We start from the raw sequence: 19,282 nt of genomic DNA, 5'->3' as shown, positions 1-19,282 counted from the left end.
ATTTCCAAAATCGGAGATGGTTACTGCCTGTGTGTGGGCTTTCTGCATATACATGGCAAGTTTCACAAAGATCCGATGAAAACTCTGGGTTGTGAAACAAAAAATGTCAAAAAATAGGAATGACGTCATAAAAATTGATATGACATCATAGTGATGTATCATATGTGTGGTAATTCATCTCTGCTAATGCCCTGTTTGATTCCCGCAAACAGAATTCAAAAAGCTTGCCTAGTGTCTGAGATAATTTTTTCGGCGATTTCCATTTGCGGAGATATTTTGACGTCATAACTTTTTTTTCTCAGAGGAATTTTCAAAATCGTAGATGGTTACTGTCTGCGCAGGGAATTTTTACATATATATGCCAAGTTTCAGGAAGTTTTGATGAAAACTGTAGGCTGTGAAACAAAAAAAGTCCACAAGAAGAAGATGAAGAACAACAACTGAAGAGATCCTCCACGAGGATCTAAAAATATTCAACAAAATCAAACAGAAGAAAAGAAAAAAAAAAAGACTACGAGTCAAACTATTTTGTGTCTTATTCTGAGAACTTATTTTTGAGATACAAAGTTAAAGCTCATAGAAGAGCGAGAACACTGAATATGTCATGAGAGGGAGCAAAGGAAAATAATACAAGAAAAGTAATCCTTCAACCAAGAACAAATCAAAACAATCTCATCCGCTGTGTTCGCCTCCCCTTGCTCATTCTTCCCCATGTCCTTTTTATTCCTCCAACTCACCCTATACCCTACTGTTGAGGTCACCACCCCCCACTTTCCACTGTTTTTTTGTTCTGTTATGTCCTGGTCCACCGTGTGCTCCATGTACTCCAAGAGCAGACCATCAATAAAAAAAAATATCAATCAATAAATTAAAAAAAGATTCAATGCAAAGCAAAAACTGCTATGAGTGGTATACTAATAATAACCATAATAATATCAATATAGAAATGTTCCACGTATTTCACCAACTTGACGAATGACAAATCAAAACACAAAAGCGATTCCACTCTTCTGAAACCAAATTAAAAGCTGTGGGGAATGACTGCATCAAGCAAAGTATGATTATCAGCCACTCAGAAATGTTTATTGAGAGATAAATGGACTGTGGTCTTCACCAACAGGACAGAGATTCAATAATTGAGCGTGAAGAGACCTAGAAGGGATAACACTACACTTGGAAGCGTTTCCACAGTTCAACACAAAGCAACGGCAACTCCTAAGGTGAGAAACCGTGCTGTGCAAATAAATAAGAATGCTGCAAACACTTTCAAATGCCAAGTGCAAGTTTGGGAATGGAGCCAGGAACACACAACCTTCTACACCATTCAAATCACAGCAGGTGAAAGCCGAGAGAGTTTGCCAGCAGAGTCAAGCAATAACTAACCCTCATTTGGCGACACGAACCCTCGGATAATATTCCGACAGAGCAAAGGCATACAGCATACGGAATTCAAAATTAAGCCTCCAACATCTGACTCCTCACTTCTCCAGCACACTTACAAATTTGAGTGTGTTCCAGTCGAAGACGTAGTCATATGAAAAGCCTTGCCGATGGAAGAGATTGCGAAAGAGCTGCCGAAGAAACGAGTAGTCTGGCTTGTCATCAAAGCGCAGAGAACGGCAGAAGTTGAGGTACGTTGCAAACTCAGCTGAAAGGTAGGTGGCACACATGGATCGTATGTGCAGAGCAACAAATGCCAGGCTTAACAAGAACAAGTCTTACAGTGCTTTAGAATCTTGGACTTCAAAGACTACAGCGTGGAGGGTGGGGAGGGGAGGTGGATATATTACACACATATATATATATACATATATATATTGTTGCGAATTCGCGCCCGCCGGCGTGCGGATGGCCACGTAACTCGGATCATGACACGTCGCCCACCGGACGGACAATTCAGTCGTGACCCTCCGGGAACTATCGCCCGGAGCCAGTCACGGGTGGGCCTTTCGACCTCACCACGATCGTGCCAATTGGCCACCCACGTAGGATAGGGTTGTTCGCCAAACTCGACCGACCTAAGTACCCACGCGGATGGTAAACCGGGCGATCGTACCTCGCCGCAGGTCGACTCCGGACACGAGCCGCTTGGGCGGCCCGTTCCGTAATATCGTGATAATCGAGCGGTGTTATCGTCGACCTCAACGGTTCAGATTATTTACCGGGCGTTTTGCACCCACTACGAAACCTTTACGTGAAGCAGGATGGAGAGTCAATTAAAAGGAAGGAGACGAAGCGAAACGGGCACAGTTCACACAATGCACATTTATTTCCCGGCACACGGAAAGCACGTATATACAGCCATACAGTCAAAATGCACATAAAGCAACCAAAAAAATAAAAGCAACAATGGCGCAGAGTTAATACCGACTACGCGCACACACAGCAACACTTATACAGTTCTACTTCACAGACGGCGCCAACACACATTTACACAAAAGCAAAAGAAAGAAGCCACCCTCATAGACAAGGAGGCAGACAGGCCCGTAGGCCAAATGTGCGCGGGACCTGGAGGAGCGGCCAGGCCCGCGAGACCGGGGGGGAGGGGTCCTACCCGCGTCCTCGTGACGCATTGGCGGGCGAGCCGCAAATGTGGCCATGCGGCTGTGCCCCGACTCCGTGCTCCTTGGCACTACGTGTGTGTGGGGGGGGGGGTGGGAACGGGGCCCCCTTTTGCACTATCACAGCGCAGGGGAAAGGGAGATTGTTGATGCCCTGGGGGAGGGGAGTGGCTGGCTGGATTGGGTCCTGCGACGAGACGAGCGATCCCACACCGCAACCTCGTCGCCGACCGCCGTCCTTGCCTCGGACCCGAGCTCCCTTGCCTGCAGTTCCACCGCGCGCACTCGCCTCAACTTCACCAACGCAATGCAACGCGTCCCCAACAGCCACTTCTCGACGAACCTCTCCAGGCAACTCCAGAACTCAACTCTTCCTGCAACTCTTCTCAGTTCCGCACTCTCCTCAACCGACCGACTCGACTTTGCCACTCTTTTTAATTCGCCTTGCGCTCGCCTTTTTATAGGCGCACAGGAGAAGCGTATATGCAAATATTCGGATCAGAATGACCTCGGGGGCGGAGCCACGCTCGCCCATTGGTCGGAGCAAACGGGCGTGAACCTCCCCCGATCCTAGAATTTGCATATATCGACTTCACACACACGTGCCTGGAGGCGGGGCCAAGCCGCCCCGCGCTCGCTAATTGGATGGAGGAGAAGTGGGCGTGTAGCGTTTTTGATCCGAATTTTCCCCTTGGAAAGGCCGCTATTCGCGCTCGCAGCTCGGTACGTTCGGCACCAATCGCCGAACGGGCCCAAGACAGCCCAACGTTCAGTGTTCACAGGTGGTGCAGGAATGGCCATAGAAGGAGAGAGGTGAAGGTGGTGGAGGGTTTTCGGTGGTGGTTTAATGGTTATGGTGCCGTTTGGGAATGGCGGTGATGCGATGATGTGGGAGCGTAGATGGTGGCGGGGGCGTGGTTGTTGTGTGATGGCGGTTGAGACGTGGTTGGTTCAAAACAAAGATAGAACAGAAAAAATGGCTAACAAAGCGTCGCTGCCTGGATGAATCACATAAATTCCCTCTATACAACGGGTTTGGGCTAACTACACATGTACTTAGAGATATCTCACCTGCGGGCCCTGAATGGTGGTTTGCGAATTTCAACAGTTGTAACAATGTGTGTATATATATATATATATATATATATATATATATATATATATATATATATATATATATATATATATATATATATATATATATATATATATATATATATATATAGTTACGGTGGTGGAAATTCACAGAACACCATTCAGGTTCCCCAGAGATCAGTTGTTTCAATAAGTATGTGTTTCAGGTTAGATTCCCCCACCGATGTACAACGGGTCTTGTTCGTGTGCCGGGCTGTGAATCTTTGAGTTTGCCGTTATTCTTTTCCTATCTTTTATTTTAAACATACAACATCTCCTCAACAAAAACTCAACAACCACGCCACCTCCACCACAACGCCAACAACTCCACAACCACGCCATCCCCACCACAACCTCTACAACCACGCCAACAACTCTACAACCATGCCATCCCCACCAGCCTTGCGACACCATCATGCCCTCCTCAGCACAGCGGCAAAATTCCGTCGACACGGACACGCCGCTCCGCCATAGGAACCACATTCCAGCGTCCATGTGCAAATCAGCAGTCTTCACGGCTGATTTGCATAATCGGATCAAAACGGCCTTTGCCTTGAAGGGAACTGGCCAATCAGAGGTGAAAGGGGCGGAGCCAGCATGGGGTGAAGGTTCAAAGGTGAAAGGGGGCAGCGCCAGCTTTGGGTGAAGAAACCTAAAGCGGCTTCACCCCCCGGAGCTATAAAAAGGCGCATTGTGACGCCGAGAGCGCGGTTCGTTGGGGAGTTCGTTGGAGAAGTGAGTCGTTGGTGGAGGGCAGCTCGTTGGAGCCCGTCGAGGAGAGTCGGGTGCACCGCCAGGCCCTGACCAACCAAGCCCAAGAGTCGGTGAGGAGAGCGGATCGTGGAGAGTCAGGCACACCGCCAGGCCCCCGACCGACAAAGTCGCCATTCGAGCCGCCGCCGCGTTGGCAACGGGCCAACGAGACGGAGACACCAAGGGTCGACGAACCGATGACCACCGAGTTGCCACCAAGGGGCAGCCAGGTAGCCGCCCGGCCTCTTGGAGCCTTCTGGTCATCCCGGCTCTGAGTACATTAAAGGCTTACGAGCCCGTTTCTTTCCTTGGGTTTTTACGTGAAAGTCTGCGGCGCCTTGTCTTCCATTAAGTAGAACTGCCATAAGTACGTGCTTGTATAGAAATATAGAACTCGGCTGTAGGCTTTCCTCGTGTCTTTGTCCCCACCCCCCATTGACTACGTGCTTACTGAAAATAAATGTCCCATTGTTGAATGTATTCAACTCGTTTTGTATTTCTTCCATTGACTGAGCATGGTCGTGCGTGTAAGCGATTAGTTGGCCATTGCCAGAGTCACAAGATAATCGGGCCTACGGAGCTCAGCGATACAACCGCTCGGCAACGCACGCGGAACGAGCACGCTTAAGCGGCTCGCTTCTGTACGAGTTCCGTTGAGGGTGAAGTACCCCGTTAGCTGGATCACGTGGGTACTTAGGTAGGTTGAAGTTGGCAATTCACCCTACCCCATGTGATCTACCCATTGGCGTATTTCGGTTCAAAAGAACTAGGACCCGTCGACTCTGGACTTATCTGGGCCAGCGATCTGTAATTCCGGGCGATCGAGCCGAGACGGTCCCACTGCTTCATCGAGGGTTGTGCTCGTGGCGACGCGCCGGCAGAACCACAACAATAAATATATATAAATATATATATATATATATATATATATATATATATATATATATATATATATATATATATATATATATATATATATACAAACAATAAAAAGTACAATCAGATTCTCGACAAAATAAGCATCACAATCGGCATTCTCACAAGGATAGCCTTTGCAGAGGACTTCGATTGGAGTGGACATCTTTTTCTCACTGATCCTCTCGTACTTCTGCCGTTTTGTGGCCGCCTTAAGGCCTTGCCAGGGCAATGAGCCGAGATTGAAGTACATCATGACGTAACCCAGAGACTCCAAGTCATCACGTCGGCTTTGTTCTGCAAACACGGCAGGGAGCAATGAAAGGGAGAAGTGAGGAACCACAATCCTTTCACACGGGTAACAGCACGGGGAGGGGGGGGGGGGGAATCAAATAGTTCAATTCAGCAAAATCAAAATCAAATAGTTCAGCAAATGTATGCATTTTTGAGCAAGAAGGCACACAAGTGAGTGGGGGAGACAGGAAGGGGCATTTGGGGAGGGAGAATAAATTAAGGGATTGAGGGAAGGAGATGGGCAAATGAAAGGAGATTCAGGAAATTGGGGGGGGAGGGGAGGTAAATTAAAATGTGGGTTGTGGGGGGGGGGGCAAGACAAATAAAATGGGGGATTGGGTAAGAAAAATGAAATTAGGGGTGGGAGGGCAAAATAAACGAAAGTAGGGGTGGAGGCAGGGGAGAATAAAAGTGGGGTAGAAGGGATCAAAAATGGGGATAGAAGGGAATGTAAGGGGGCATGGGGAATTCAAGGGAGCAGGAAGGAATTTAAGGACGCAAGGGATTTTAAGGGGGTGTGGCAAGAGAAATGAATTGAGGATGGGGAGAAATAAATGGGGGAGGGAAGGTGGAGCGTGAGGGGAATTAATGTAGGTGGGGGTTCTGGTAAAAGATAAATCAAGGGCGGTATGGGGAAAAAGATCAATGGAAGGGAGGGTTAGGGGGGAAAGATAAGTGCAAGGGAGGGGTTAGGGGAAGAGATATATAAAAAGGGTTGGAGTAAAAGAGAAATGAAACGAAGGCAAGGATAACAGAGAAAATTCAGAAACCTCAATGGGGCGCAAAGGCTGAGAGACAACCAGTGGGGGAGGGAGGGGGGGGGGGAAGATGGCAATACCAGACATGACTCCATCCATTCATTGGGACCATACTCTGTTCAGAGCGTTGGTGCTGCCTAAGCAGTCTCCTTGGCTATTGGGCACAATCCTGGACACGTCGCCACTCCGACAGTATACCAGCAAGCTGGTACTCATCTTGCCGACCTCAGAATGATGACAGGCAGAGTCGACCCAACCTGGTATTAATTCAACAGCCAAGCGGGATTTGAACTCAGGATCCTTGGATCCAAGCCCATCACCCTAACCGTTAAGCCAACACCAGGCATAGGCAAACTACTGTGGGTGCAACAACAGGCCAAAATGAGCCAAACATGTGAAAAGGTAGGTCCCCAGAAAAAGGGAGAAATGCAAATTGAAAATTTATGTAAATGTTAAATTCAAGCAATGTCCAGTTGGAAGAACAAATATGTGAAAGGTTTCACTTATTCCAAGTTCCTTTGAACATCGAGAGCCAAAAAGGAAAGCCTCTTTCATATGGCTTGTTAGATGAGAACAAATACCCGACTGAATTTTAATCATACAAAAGTCAAAGGACAAAATCACTGGCTGGGTTCCACTATTCATTCATGTTTCAAGCAACCACACATCACTTGAGATTCAGAAATGTGCAACAGTAGGAAGCACAAGTATATTTGGTGAGATAAACAGTCAAAAACAACACAATCAGGTCAGGTCAGGTATGGGAGCATGCGCCAGAGCAGCGCGTCGCTGCGTCCACTTTCCGCCGGTACTCCAGGGGCCTCTGTCTGGCCATCCCCCAGGCAGATGCCTGGCCCATCCCCATCTCCTTGAGATGCTGATCAAGATGCTGCAACCACGAGGCACGTGGTCGGCCCATTGGCCTCGTCCACTCACGAGACTCCCTCGCTGTGAATATCTGGTGAGCAGGATCAGCGTCAGGAAAATGAGCCACATGTCCATACAGCCACAGCTGAGGCTCAGACTATAGAATAACAAAACTAATTTGAGTCTCTCTCAGCAACCGCTCGTTGGACACAAAGTCCGACCAGCAAGAGCCAAGGATTCTCCGAAGAGACCTGGTAGCAAAGGAATTAAGTCTCCATCTCAGATCCCTGGTCAGAGTCCAAGTCTCACATCCATAGAGCAAGACTGGAAGCACCAAGGACCTGAAGACTCGGACTTTCGTCCTCCCGCACAGGTACCGGCAGCGCAACACCCCATGATCCAGTGAATCCATAACTCCCCAGACCCGATCGACATCTGTTGACCTCTGACTCATAGCCAGCAGAGATATGAATATCACTGCCAAAGTAAGTGAATCTCTCCCGAACCTCAACATCCTCATCACAAACAGGCACAGACAGGACAGCAGCATCCAAGATGTCATTCAAGGCCTGGATCTTAGTTTTGACCCAGGTAACCCGTAATCCTAGCAGCTACGACTCCTCATTCAGCACCTCGAGGGCCCCCAAAAGGATATTTAAAGTCTCCGCAAAGATGACTGCATCATCTGTGAAATCAAGGTCAGAGATCTTGACATTCCCAAATGATGCACCACAGCTTGATCTCTCTGACATCCTCCCCAGAATCCAGTCCATACAAATGTTGAAAAGTGTGGGGGGCAGCACACACCCCTGACTAACTCCAGTAAGTACTGGAAATAAGTCAGAGATGGTACCACCACATCTCACAGCACTCTCAGTATGAGAGTGGAGTTCAGACATCAGATCGATCAGTTTTGGAAGGCCAATAATCCTCCAGAGGGCATTCTGATTCACTGAATCAAACGCTTTACAGAGATAAACATCAGCTATAAGCAGCCCCGGCCGAAACTCTCGTCTGCGTTCGGTGAGCATCCGAAGAGCAAGGATACGGTCAATCGTTGACCTCTTTGGTGTGAAGCCTGACTGCTTTGGATGCTGGTGCTCAAGCAGATGGTGGCGAACCATATCAAGAATTATCCGAACAAAGACCTTGCCTGGCACTGAGAGCAGCGTCACCCCTCGGTAGTTGTTGCAGTCTTGGCGATCACCCTTCCCTTTCCAGAGAGGGACAACAAGGCCCCTCTTCCAGTCAGTTGGGATGATGCCTGTGTTCCAGGTAGAGCACAGAACTGCATGCAACGACACGAGTGCAGCATTTCTACCAGCCTTGAGAAGTTCAGCATGGATGCCACAGATCCGTGGAGCTTTACCGTTTCAACCGGTTCACCACAGCCTGTGTTTCCACAAGCGAAGGTGGACCACAGTTGATTGGTGGGTCAGCAACAGTGATTGCAACACCCCTGATGTCCAACTCGACAGCTGGTGGATCAGCCTGGTACAACCGCTCAAAGTAACCAGCCCAGTGGGCCTTCACTTTGGACTCCTCTGTCAAGAGCCCACCACCATGTGCTCTAACTGCAGTACACCGAGGGATTGGCTTGGATGAACGCAATGCACAAATTCCCCTGTAAGCAGGAGAATCACTTGACCACAGGTGATACCGTACCCTCTCAGATTCCTCGCACATGACCTCCTTGTCCACCTTTAGCGCACACACAGTTTTACGCCTCCGCTCCTTGAACAGCTCAGCTCTGCCAATAAGCCTGGCCCTGCAACTCTGGTCAATGGTATCTAGTGTCCTTTGAGAAACAAAATTCTTCTTTGCCCTACGGTGAGTTCCAAGACATCCACCGGCAACATCAAGAATGGTGGTCTTGAAGGCACTCCATAACTGTTCAGGATCCCCCAAAGCACCCAGACCCCCCCCCCCAAAATCTCCACTCAGCTTGTTCACAAACTCCTCAGCTACCCTCTCAACCTTGAGCTTGCCAACATCCAGCCTTGGCTGGGATGGAACCATTCTCTTGGATTTAAGGTGCAACTTAAGAGTTGTGACAAGCCGGTGGTCAGTATTGAGGACTGAGCACTCCGGTAGTCCCTGCAGTTATGGATCATCCTCCAGCGACCATGAACGAGCAGATGGTCAATCTCCTTTGCCACACCACCAGCGTTGGAATACCAAGTCCAGCGATGAGCTTGTGAGTGCTGAAACCATGAACCAGCCACCCTAAGTCCATGACGTCTTGCAAAGTCAAGGAACTTAGTGCTATTCAGGTTCACAGTTCCAGACCCATGGGGACCAACACACGTCTCATAACCATCCCTATCAGTTCCAGTCGATGCATTTAAATCCGCCCAGACGAGAAGTGTATCTCGCCAGGGGTACTGATCAACCACAGACTCGAGCGTGCCATAGAATGCATCCTTCACGGTGAGATCACTCGCCTCAGTCGGAGCACAAACAGAGACCAGGGAAATGACACAAGGAGTGATGAATCCTTAGTCTAATAATTCACTCGTTGACTGGTGTTACCTCTCTTATCGTTGGAGTCAGCTTATTGGACACAGCTACAGCAACTCCTTGGGCATGGTAACCATCAGAGCGACCACACCAATAGTAGGTGTAACTACCCGCCATGATCTTGCCACAATCCAATCTCAGAACCTCAGAGAGTGCTGCAATACTGATGCCCAAACGGTTGAGCTCAGATGATAACAGAGACAGGTTGATCATCCTCTCTTTGGGATAGGACATTACAGGCACCCACTTGAAGGGACCACCTCAGGTTAACCCAAGGAGACCGCCGTCTGGTGGACGACACCTCAGCACCACTCCGACACTCTCTCCAGCAATCTGACTCGGGAATGTTACCCCATGGTTTCCCTATCATCAAAGATTGGGGGTCCCGAAGGCTTTGCCCCCAATCCCGTCATCCGGTGAGCTGCCCTGCGAAGGGAAGCTGCACAGGAGGTACTTCCACGGAGTGGGTTTTCAGATTTTTTTATGCTTCGAGAAGGTTTTGCAGAATGAAGGGTTTTCCGGTGGCCGGAGTGCAAATCCTGCCATCAACCTCTTCATAAGAAGTAACCCAATTGCAGGAGGACGTCCGCAGACACAGTTGGGCACTAGATATGGATGGCCGTTGGCTCAAAAGGAGCTCCTCCACCCTTTGACAGGTTTTGTTTTTAATCCTGCTGGTTGTCCATGTCCAAACACCCTCCTCACCAGAAAACCTGGAAGGGGAGACGGTTTCGTCACAGACAACCTGACCATGGAACAGGTAAGTGCAGGTTTACATGACACCTGTAGTAAGTAACAGATCTGATCTGGCCTGGCCTGACAACACATTCTAAAAACAAGAAAAAGAGCAATCAGATTGCAGACCCTCGCCAGGACTTGTTTTGTGTGAAGTGTTGTGTGATGTTTGTGTCGTTATGTGCGAGGTTTGTGTACTGGTGTGTTACGTAATTAATGAGACATAATTAGAACTGCCACTGATGACCGGTTGAGCGATTTCAGGGATTTTTGAAGGTTTATTTATTAATATTATTTTATAAAATGGCGGTGACGAATCAAGTGACCAAATTTTTGTGTACCATTTTATCCCAAGATAATCCTCAAAAATGTTCATACCCGGATGTAGCATTCTACATATGCAATTATGACATCCTGACGAAAAACCTATGACGTCATTTATAAATAAATAAACAAATAAATAAATCACACATTCTCCATGATGAGTACTTGCTTTGGTGCCAAGTTTCAAATTTTCCCTTGGTGCGATTTCAGAGATAGAGGTCAAAAGTTTTTCCGTATTTTTCCAACATGGCTGCCACACCACATGACCTATGACATCATAATCATTAAAACATTCTACACGAGTAGTCACACAAATGATGAAGATTTTGTCTCAATCCGATAAGTGGCTGCGGATAAAAACACAAAAGTACTGTGCGTGCAGACAAACAAACAAACAGACAGACCCAAATGTAATACCCTCTCCATCCGCGAGGGTAGAAATTGGAAAAGACTTGTGTTCTGTTTTTGCAGTGCCATGCTTTTAGACCAGATAAAAAGAATGCAACCCCCCCTCTCCCACTCGCTCATTAACCCCACCGTTCGTGTTACCTGCTGGACGTGTTGTTGATTGTGCAAAACAATGAGTAACTCTCACTCGTAGACGGCTCCTGAAGAAAAACTTTCCCCAACCCCGCAACCCCACCAGTTACATTTTCACCTGACCATGAAATGAAAGTTTCCGCAGGTGGTTGGTCCTTCTCTATAGAATTTGATCAGTGTCACATCCTTCTCATCAATGGCCAAGTCCCCAAAGCCATTGGAATGCAATGCACATTTTGTGCTCAAAAAAATTTGCAGGGAACAAAGTAAAAAGAAAAACTTTTGGATTCCACAATCATGTAACACCAACACAAAGGAGAGGGAAAGAAGAGGAAAAGAAAGAAAAAGGGACGTCATGAAAGAGTATGAAAAGTGGAAGAAAAAAAAAGTTGGGGAAAGATAGGAGGAAGGGTAAGACAGAGGAGTAGGGGGGGGTGGGGGTGGCTCAATGGGTGGGGAAGAGTACATGGACAAACAAACAAACAAACAACCAGTCATTTTGTTTTATGTAATATGTACATCACCCGACACCAAAATTAAGATCCAGGTATCGACAAATAAGAAAAGAGTGGGGATTTGATATCGTTCAAAACATGATCCTCCCAAAGGGAAGTTTTCAACCTTAAAGCTATTCATGTAAATAATCTGAGATTTTCGAACCATAATCCAATTCCAAATCAAGGCAACTTGTCCCAAAACATGTAATAAAATTTCACCAAGCTTTTTGTGAAAAAGTCACCATTGATGGCACAGGATGCCAAAGGGAAAATGAGGTACACCCAAACACACAACAAAACCCACGGATTTTTCTGACAATTACCTGCAAATAAATTTAAATCTTGTTTTTGTCTTTTGTAATCAAATTGGTCATCCTCTCAGGATATTTGTCATCCACTCTGATGACCACAATGAAATGGTACACTTGGGTGCAAAGACTCCTGTTACCGATCAATTTTCCCACGTCTCCACCTCCCACCGTTCCAGACGATGGAAACATATCTTTATTTTGGAACATGTTGGATCTAAGAATTTCTCGCCATATCCAAAGCTTCTTCCTCTTTTCAGGGCTTAAGGTCTCTCTCTATATCGAGTGCAGCCTGTGGCTGCTGGTTGCATCATTGGCTAGCACGTGGCTATGCCGCTGATGCAGTGTCCCCCTTACCAGTACACTGGTACTCATTTTGCCGACCTCGGAAGGATGACAGGCTGAGTCAACCTCCTGGTGTATTAATTCAGTGGCCCAACGGGGCTTGAACTCAGGACCCTAGGATCCCAAGCCGCCACCCTAACCACCAAGCCAACACCGGGCTTAGGGATTAAGGTAGTGTTCAATAAAACAAGTTGAAAGAATTTCCACTGCAATAATAATTTAATGATGATAACAATTATTTGTCCCAATTGCAAAATCCATCAAGCAAGTCAAGCACAGATCGAGGGTTCCTCCAAGCCTACCATCAAACCAATTCAAAATAAATCAATCGGTTCACAATGTCCAGTGCATGGCCCACATCGGTTAGCCACAGCATAAATACAGAAACACTGATATAATGTGGTGGACAATGGCGTACCGATTCCAAGGTGGGTATTGATCGAGGCATATCTTGCAGTGCCGGTCAGATTCTTGTTCTCACGGTAAGGAATGTGCTGATGGGTACGTGCGTCCCGATATTTCTTGGCAAGACCAAGGTCAATCACGTAAACAAGGTTTCCTTTCTTGCCTAGTCCCATGAGGAAGTTGTCAGGCTTGATATCCCGATGGATGAAGTTTTTTGAGTGCAGGTACTCAATACGGCTGATCTGTCAAGGAGAAAGATAAGGGAATCAGGGAATCGATCAGAGCATGCATGATAACATGTGAGGATCAATTCTCCAAGCAAAGTTCACTTTCAATTACAAAAGCCACAATAAAAAAAACATGGACTTCCTTCCACAGAAATCTAAAAAAAAATCACAAGGGTAGCTGGGATGGAAAATCTGCATAAATACTTAAATTGTACTTGGTGTACATAAAAAAAAAAAAAAAAAAAAAAAAAAACTTGTTGCTTAAACCTCATTGAAATGCATTTAATAGTTTGTTGAACATCAACACATTTCAAGCCCAACATGTGCTTTCTTTCTCACCTTTCTACAATTTGCCAGATGAGATTTTCCAACCAAATGCTAGTCACACTTTAAAAGGTAAAAAAACAAACAAACAAACAAGAAAGTAAGAAAAATAAGTGAAAGGGAAGAGGAGAGCAAGAATCATGGAAAAGCAAGGTTAAATTATCAGTGTTAGGCCATCAGCCGTAAGCTGTATCGTGCAATTTCGTTCCACTCATGGGGGGGGGGGGGGGGTAGACAAAACCTTGATAATATGATAGTATATATCGAAATACATACGTATGTAAAAGTTCTCCACTCAAATATCTGCAGTTATTGTGTATTTTCATCTTGAAAATCGATGCATTCGCCGCGTTCCTCATTTGAACTCGGATCACGTGTGGACCACGTGACGCCTCGACAGCCAATAGATCGGCTGACATCGTATGCAAATTATGTCAGACTGTCACGTGACCAGCGAAGTTGTCCAAGGTGGAAGCTTCCTTCAGGGAGGAAATCACCGGCAGCTGATCGGCGATTTTTGATGAATATGGCGTGAGGACGCTCCCCCTGTATTATTCACCAGGACAATGGAGCGAATGAAGAAGTCAAACGTTTTAAGTCTGTAAGATGGGATAAATGGAGAGAAAGTGTCAACAAATGGCTCGTCTTAGACGTTTAGCCGAGAGTGCCGGTGTAAAGATTTCAAGTTACCCCCAGGGGTAGCTTGAAATCGATTTCATCCTACCCCCTACTATTTCAGATTACCCCCCCCCCAAAACATTTATTTATGTTGTTTATTTACAAAAAATAGTAATTTAATTGATATTGAAAACTAATTAGGGAAAAAACCATTGACCACATGACCGCTTTTAAAGAGTTTGCAATGAGTTTTGATTCTATAATGAATGATTTTATTTTAATATTGTTATTAATTGAAATCAGTATTTCTCATACAGATATAGTTTTTGCCACATTTTTATGAAATCGTTCTTCGATAGAGTTGATCCAAATAGACAAACTGGTATATCTTTATAACCAACTCAGACGTTGATTTTATTGCGTTGTTTATAAAGATATACCAGTTTGTCTATTTGTATCAACTATATCGAAGAAGGATTTCATAAAAATGTGGCAAAAACTATATCTGTATGAGAAATACTGATTTCAATTAATAACGATATTAAAATAAAATCATTCATAATAAAATCAAAACTCATTGCAAACTCTTTAAAAGCTGTCACGTGGTCAATGGTTTTTTCCCTAATTAGTTTTCAATATCAATTAAATTACTATTTTTAGTAAATAAACAACATAAATAAATGTTTTTGGGGGGGGGGGGTAATCTGAAATAGTAGGGGGAAGGATGAAATCGATTTCAAGCTACCCCTGGGGGTAACTTGAAATCTTTACACCGGCACTCTCGGCTAAACGTGTACGTCGTTCGTGACCATCTCAGACGAGCCATTTGTTGACACACTCTCTCCATTTATCCCATCTTACAGACGTAAAACGTTTGACTTCTTTGTTCGCTACATTGTCCTGGTGAATAATACAGGGGGAGCGTCCTCACGCCATATTCATCAAAAATCGCCGATCAGCTGCCGGTGATTTCCTCCCTGAAGGAAGCTTCCACCTTGGACAACCAAGCTGGTCACGTGACAGTCTGACGTAATTTGCATACGATGTCAGCCGATCTATTGACTGTCGAGGCGTCACGTGGTCCACACGTGATCCGAGTTGAAATGAGGAACGTGGCGAATGCATCGATTTTAAAGATGAAAATACACAATAACTGCAGCTATTTGAATGGAGAACTTTTGCATACGTATGTATTTCGATATATACTATCATATTATCAAGGTTTTGTCTACCCCCCCCCCCCCCCCGATGAGTGGAACGAAACTTGATTTTCAAGCACTTACTGAGCCATGGCTGATAGCCTATGTGGTTGCAAGGCAACAATTGGGCACAACCAGCAAAGAAATCATGACCAAGAAAGTAAGAGGAAGGGGAGGAAAAAAACTAGCAAAAAAGAGGATTGGGTTAATGAGGACAATAAAGATCAGGATGGGAGATGGCACGAGTCAGTGGTGCACTGCCTGTCTGAAGCCCTGGAGGAAAGAGTAGAGACAGAACAGCTTCTGGAAAGAAGTTCCATGGATGGGAGAAGTGAGGAATAAGTGTTGAGGTTAGCCTGGATTTTGGACGTTTAGCCATGATATTCCAATAACTTTTATAGCTTAAAGTCCACATAATCCAGGGGAGGGGGAGCAAGTACGAGAGAAATGCTGGAGTGTCAGCCCATCGTGGGCAGCAGTACTCCATCAAGTTATGCACAAATATCTTGTAAACTGAGTTGCTCTGATTTTCCAAGGAAAGACGTGGATCAACGGTGGATGCTCAGTCTGAGAATAGCTTTGGAGGCCAGATTTGCTATGTGGTTGGCCCAGAAAAGGTGATGGCCGATGGTGAGGCCTATCAGTTCGAGAGACTGAACATCATAAAAGTGAACACTGAACACTGAACATTCACTTCCGGTTCCGGTTTTGAGCAGCGAGAGGTCTCCTTTGGGGCTCCCTGCTGACGTTCTCAAAGCTAAGTTTCCGGTTGTTATTTGTCCCGTTTTAACTGTTTAATTTTCTCACCTACATGTTACTGTGTGTTGCTAGTTCGGTTTTGTTTCAAAAATCGTGCTATTTTGTGAGTATTTTTGTCGACGTTCTTACCTGTGCTTGAGGCCTAGGCGTAGGCTTGAGGCCTACCGGTTCCACTCGGTGTTCGATCGTTTGTTTTTTTTTGTTTTTTCTCCCCATTACCTTCATTTTCTATCCTCCCCATTACCTTCAATTTTGATCCTCCCCACTTTCCAAACATCCCCCATTCTCCCAACTAATCTCTTTCTTATCTCAAAAAAAAATAAATAAATAAAAAAAAACCCTACAACAACAACACGCTCACCTTCTCCCGATTCTGCTTCTTCTTCTTCTTCTTCTTCTTCCTCTTAACTTCCTCCTCGTCTTCTTCCTCGATTTTTTTTTTTTTTTTTACACTTCCATGATCTAATCTGTTGAACTCTCTCATATATTAATATTAACAACAAAAAAAAAAAAATATATATATATATATATATATATATATATATATATACCGAACAACAACAACACGCTCACCTTCTCCCGATTCTGCTTCTTCTTCTTCCTCAACTTCCTCCTCGTCTTCCTCGATTTTTTTTTTTTTTACACTTCCATGACCTAATCTGTTGAACTCTCTCATACATTATTTTTAACAACAAAAACGATCTTATAATGCTTCATCTTCCTCTCTCACACATGTGGTACTCTTTACTGTTTCACAATGCACTACTCTTCTGCTATTTTAACAGACTGCTCTCATTTCGACCTCTCCTTCATTCCTTGCCTAAAAAATCCAACTATTACAGCGCTTCTTCTCTCCATGCTCTGAATTCGCCTTCATTGCATCCATCAAGAATTGTGTTAAATCGCATCTCTGACCTAAAACTTTTAAAAACCACAGTTTGCCATGGATGCTCGCTTTCCATCAACCATTCTTTTTTTCCAAATTCAGTGCCAACTCACCCCCCTCACCCCTCACTCTCACTCTCAAAGCAACCATCCCACTCTTCTCCCTCCAAGCCTCCCTCTCACCTCTCTCAAAAATCCCCCCCTCACCTTTCTCCCACCTTTCATCCCCTCACTCTTCCTTCTCAAAGTTGCCCCCCCCTCTCATCCACCAACCTGCCTCCCTCCACTGCCCTCTCACCTCCATCTCTTCACTCCACCTCCTCAAATCCTCAACTGCCTTCTTCCTTGTCTCTTGGCCCCCCTCTCCCCCAGCACCACAGAGCCTTTTCTCCTCCTCATTCGGCCCCCTCCCCTCGCTGTTCTGCAATACCCCACACTCCTTCAGCAACCCTCCTTACCTGCCCCCCTCGTCCCTTGTCCTACCCTCCCCCTGCCCCTCCACCTCCTGCACCCAAAGCCTCCTCCCCTTCCTCTTCATTAAAAGTGTGGACCTCAAATATCCCGGGCCTTCGCTCAAACCTTTCAGATCTTTCCATACAGGTTGCCACTGACAAACCAGACATTATCTGCCTAACAGAAACTTTCCTCTCCCAAGACGTGTCTGACTCCCAAGTATCTCTCCCTGGCTACTCCCTCTTACGGTATGACAGACCTGAGCCTCGTCCTGGTGGAGGTGTTGCTCTCTTCATCAAAGACTCTATTCCTCACTCTCCATGCACTGCTCTCACTCCCCCACACCCCCAGGAATACCTCTGGCTTCGGCTTCCCCTCCACTCCCACCTCATGTTTATATGTGTACTGTACCGTCCACCGAACAGTGATGACTCCATCTACATCTCACTATCCGAAAACATGGACCATCTTCTATCTTCTCATCCAAACTCTCTCTTCCTCTTATGTGGTGACTTCAATTGTCATCACGCCAGTTGGCTAGGTGTGGGTACCTCTCTCACCTGCCATGGCACCTCATCAAAAGCTTTCTGCGACTCATTGGGACTGACTCAATCGGTCAACTTCCCGACCCGGATCTCAACCAATGGTACTCCATCTCTTCTGGATCTGATTTTGACAAATTTCCCTGACAATATCTGCTGCTCTTCCTTCGCTCCAATTGGTTCTTCTGACCACGTCCTTGTTAAAGTGGACATCTCTCTGGCTGTTATCAGAGAACCACCTCACCGCCGTCGAGTCTGGCATTTCACTCAAGCTGACTGGCAGGGTCTCCGAGCAGCCATCAAACTTACAGACTGGTCTCCTATCACTACTTTCTCAAACATCAACTCATCCTGGGAATTCTTTCAAAGAAACTTGCTCTCCCTCATGCACAGATTTATCCCCTCTCGTGTTCAGTTGTCTTACCCTTCCTCCCGCCCTTGGTTTACTGAAGCTTGTGGCGAGGCAGTTGTCCTGAAACAACTTGCCTTTGCCTCATGGAAAGCAAACCCAACTGAGGGCAATCTCAGTTCTTTCCACAAAGCTCGGAACAAGTGTGTATCTACCCTCAGGAGAGCCAGAAAACAACATCTTTCTCATCTCAAGTCTGAACTCTCAAACCTCTCTCCCTCCTCAAAATCCTGGTGGCGTTTAATCAAATCTGTTTCTGGTGTATGTTCCCCCTCCATCCCCTCCCTTACCTCAAATGGCCGCACTACTGATTCCACACGTGATAAAGCTGAATGTCTAAACTCGGTGTTTACAGCTAAATCTTGTGTCCCAAACCCATCACTATCTCTACCCACTTTACCCAGTCGCACCCAACTGTCCCTGGACCCTGTACCAGCAGGATATGCCAGATAATAGATGTATTACTTTTCAGAAGAATCTGATAAAAGACTTATTATTTATTATATATATCAGTTATTCATCGCTGTTCCAGAATTTCGACAACCAAGTTTTAAGCGTCCTAAGTGATCGCAAAAACCGGACAAAATTAAAATCGAAGTTAAAACGAACTCCTAACGTCGAGCGAAGCAAAAAATCTCCACATCTCCACGCAAAACCTTAACGTAACTCAACGACGCGTCTGCTCGAGCGCACTGCATCATGGGACGACCCGTGACGCGTCGAGTGAAATATTTTTTATACAATCTTAAAACGTCTCCAAAACATCCGATTTTTACCAAAATTTCGACAACCGAGTTTTAAGCGTCCTAAGCGATTGCAAAAACCGAAGACAAAATTAAAATCGAAGTTAAAACGAACTTGTAACGTCGAGCGAAGCAAAAATACTCCATTTCTCCACATGAATTTACGG

General features: G+C 45.8%; 1 protein-coding gene across 5 annotated transcripts in view; it reads right to left on the bottom strand.

The window, feature by feature from the left end:
- The window catches only part of LOC147024598 (casein kinase I-like), a 149,248-nt gene that overhangs the window by 34,465 nt on the left and 95,501 nt on the right, over positions 1–19,282 (bottom strand). For all 5 annotated transcript variants that reach the window (XM_085884657.1, XM_085884653.1, XM_085884654.1 and 2 more), the window contains 3 exons: positions 12,970–13,198; positions 5,490–5,660; positions 1,500–1,648 (listed from right to left, as the gene is read on the bottom strand). In XM_085884657.1, coding sequence (XP_085740783.1) covers positions 1,500–1,648; positions 5,490–5,660; positions 12,970–13,198 — 549 coding nt within the window. The remainder of the gene's footprint in view (positions 1–1,499; positions 1,649–5,489; positions 5,661–12,969; positions 13,199–19,282) is intronic.

Source organism: Eptatretus burgeri, chromosome 6 (genome assembly GCF_056783735.1).
Source record: "Eptatretus burgeri isolate ZD-2024b chromosome 6, Ebu_testis_v1, whole genome shotgun sequence".
In the NCBI taxonomy this organism is placed as follows: Eukaryota; Metazoa; Chordata; class Myxini; order Myxiniformes; family Myxinidae; genus Eptatretus; species Eptatretus burgeri.
The sequence above is the reverse complement of the archived record's forward strand: the minus strand, read 5'-3'. Positions and strand labels throughout refer to the sequence as shown.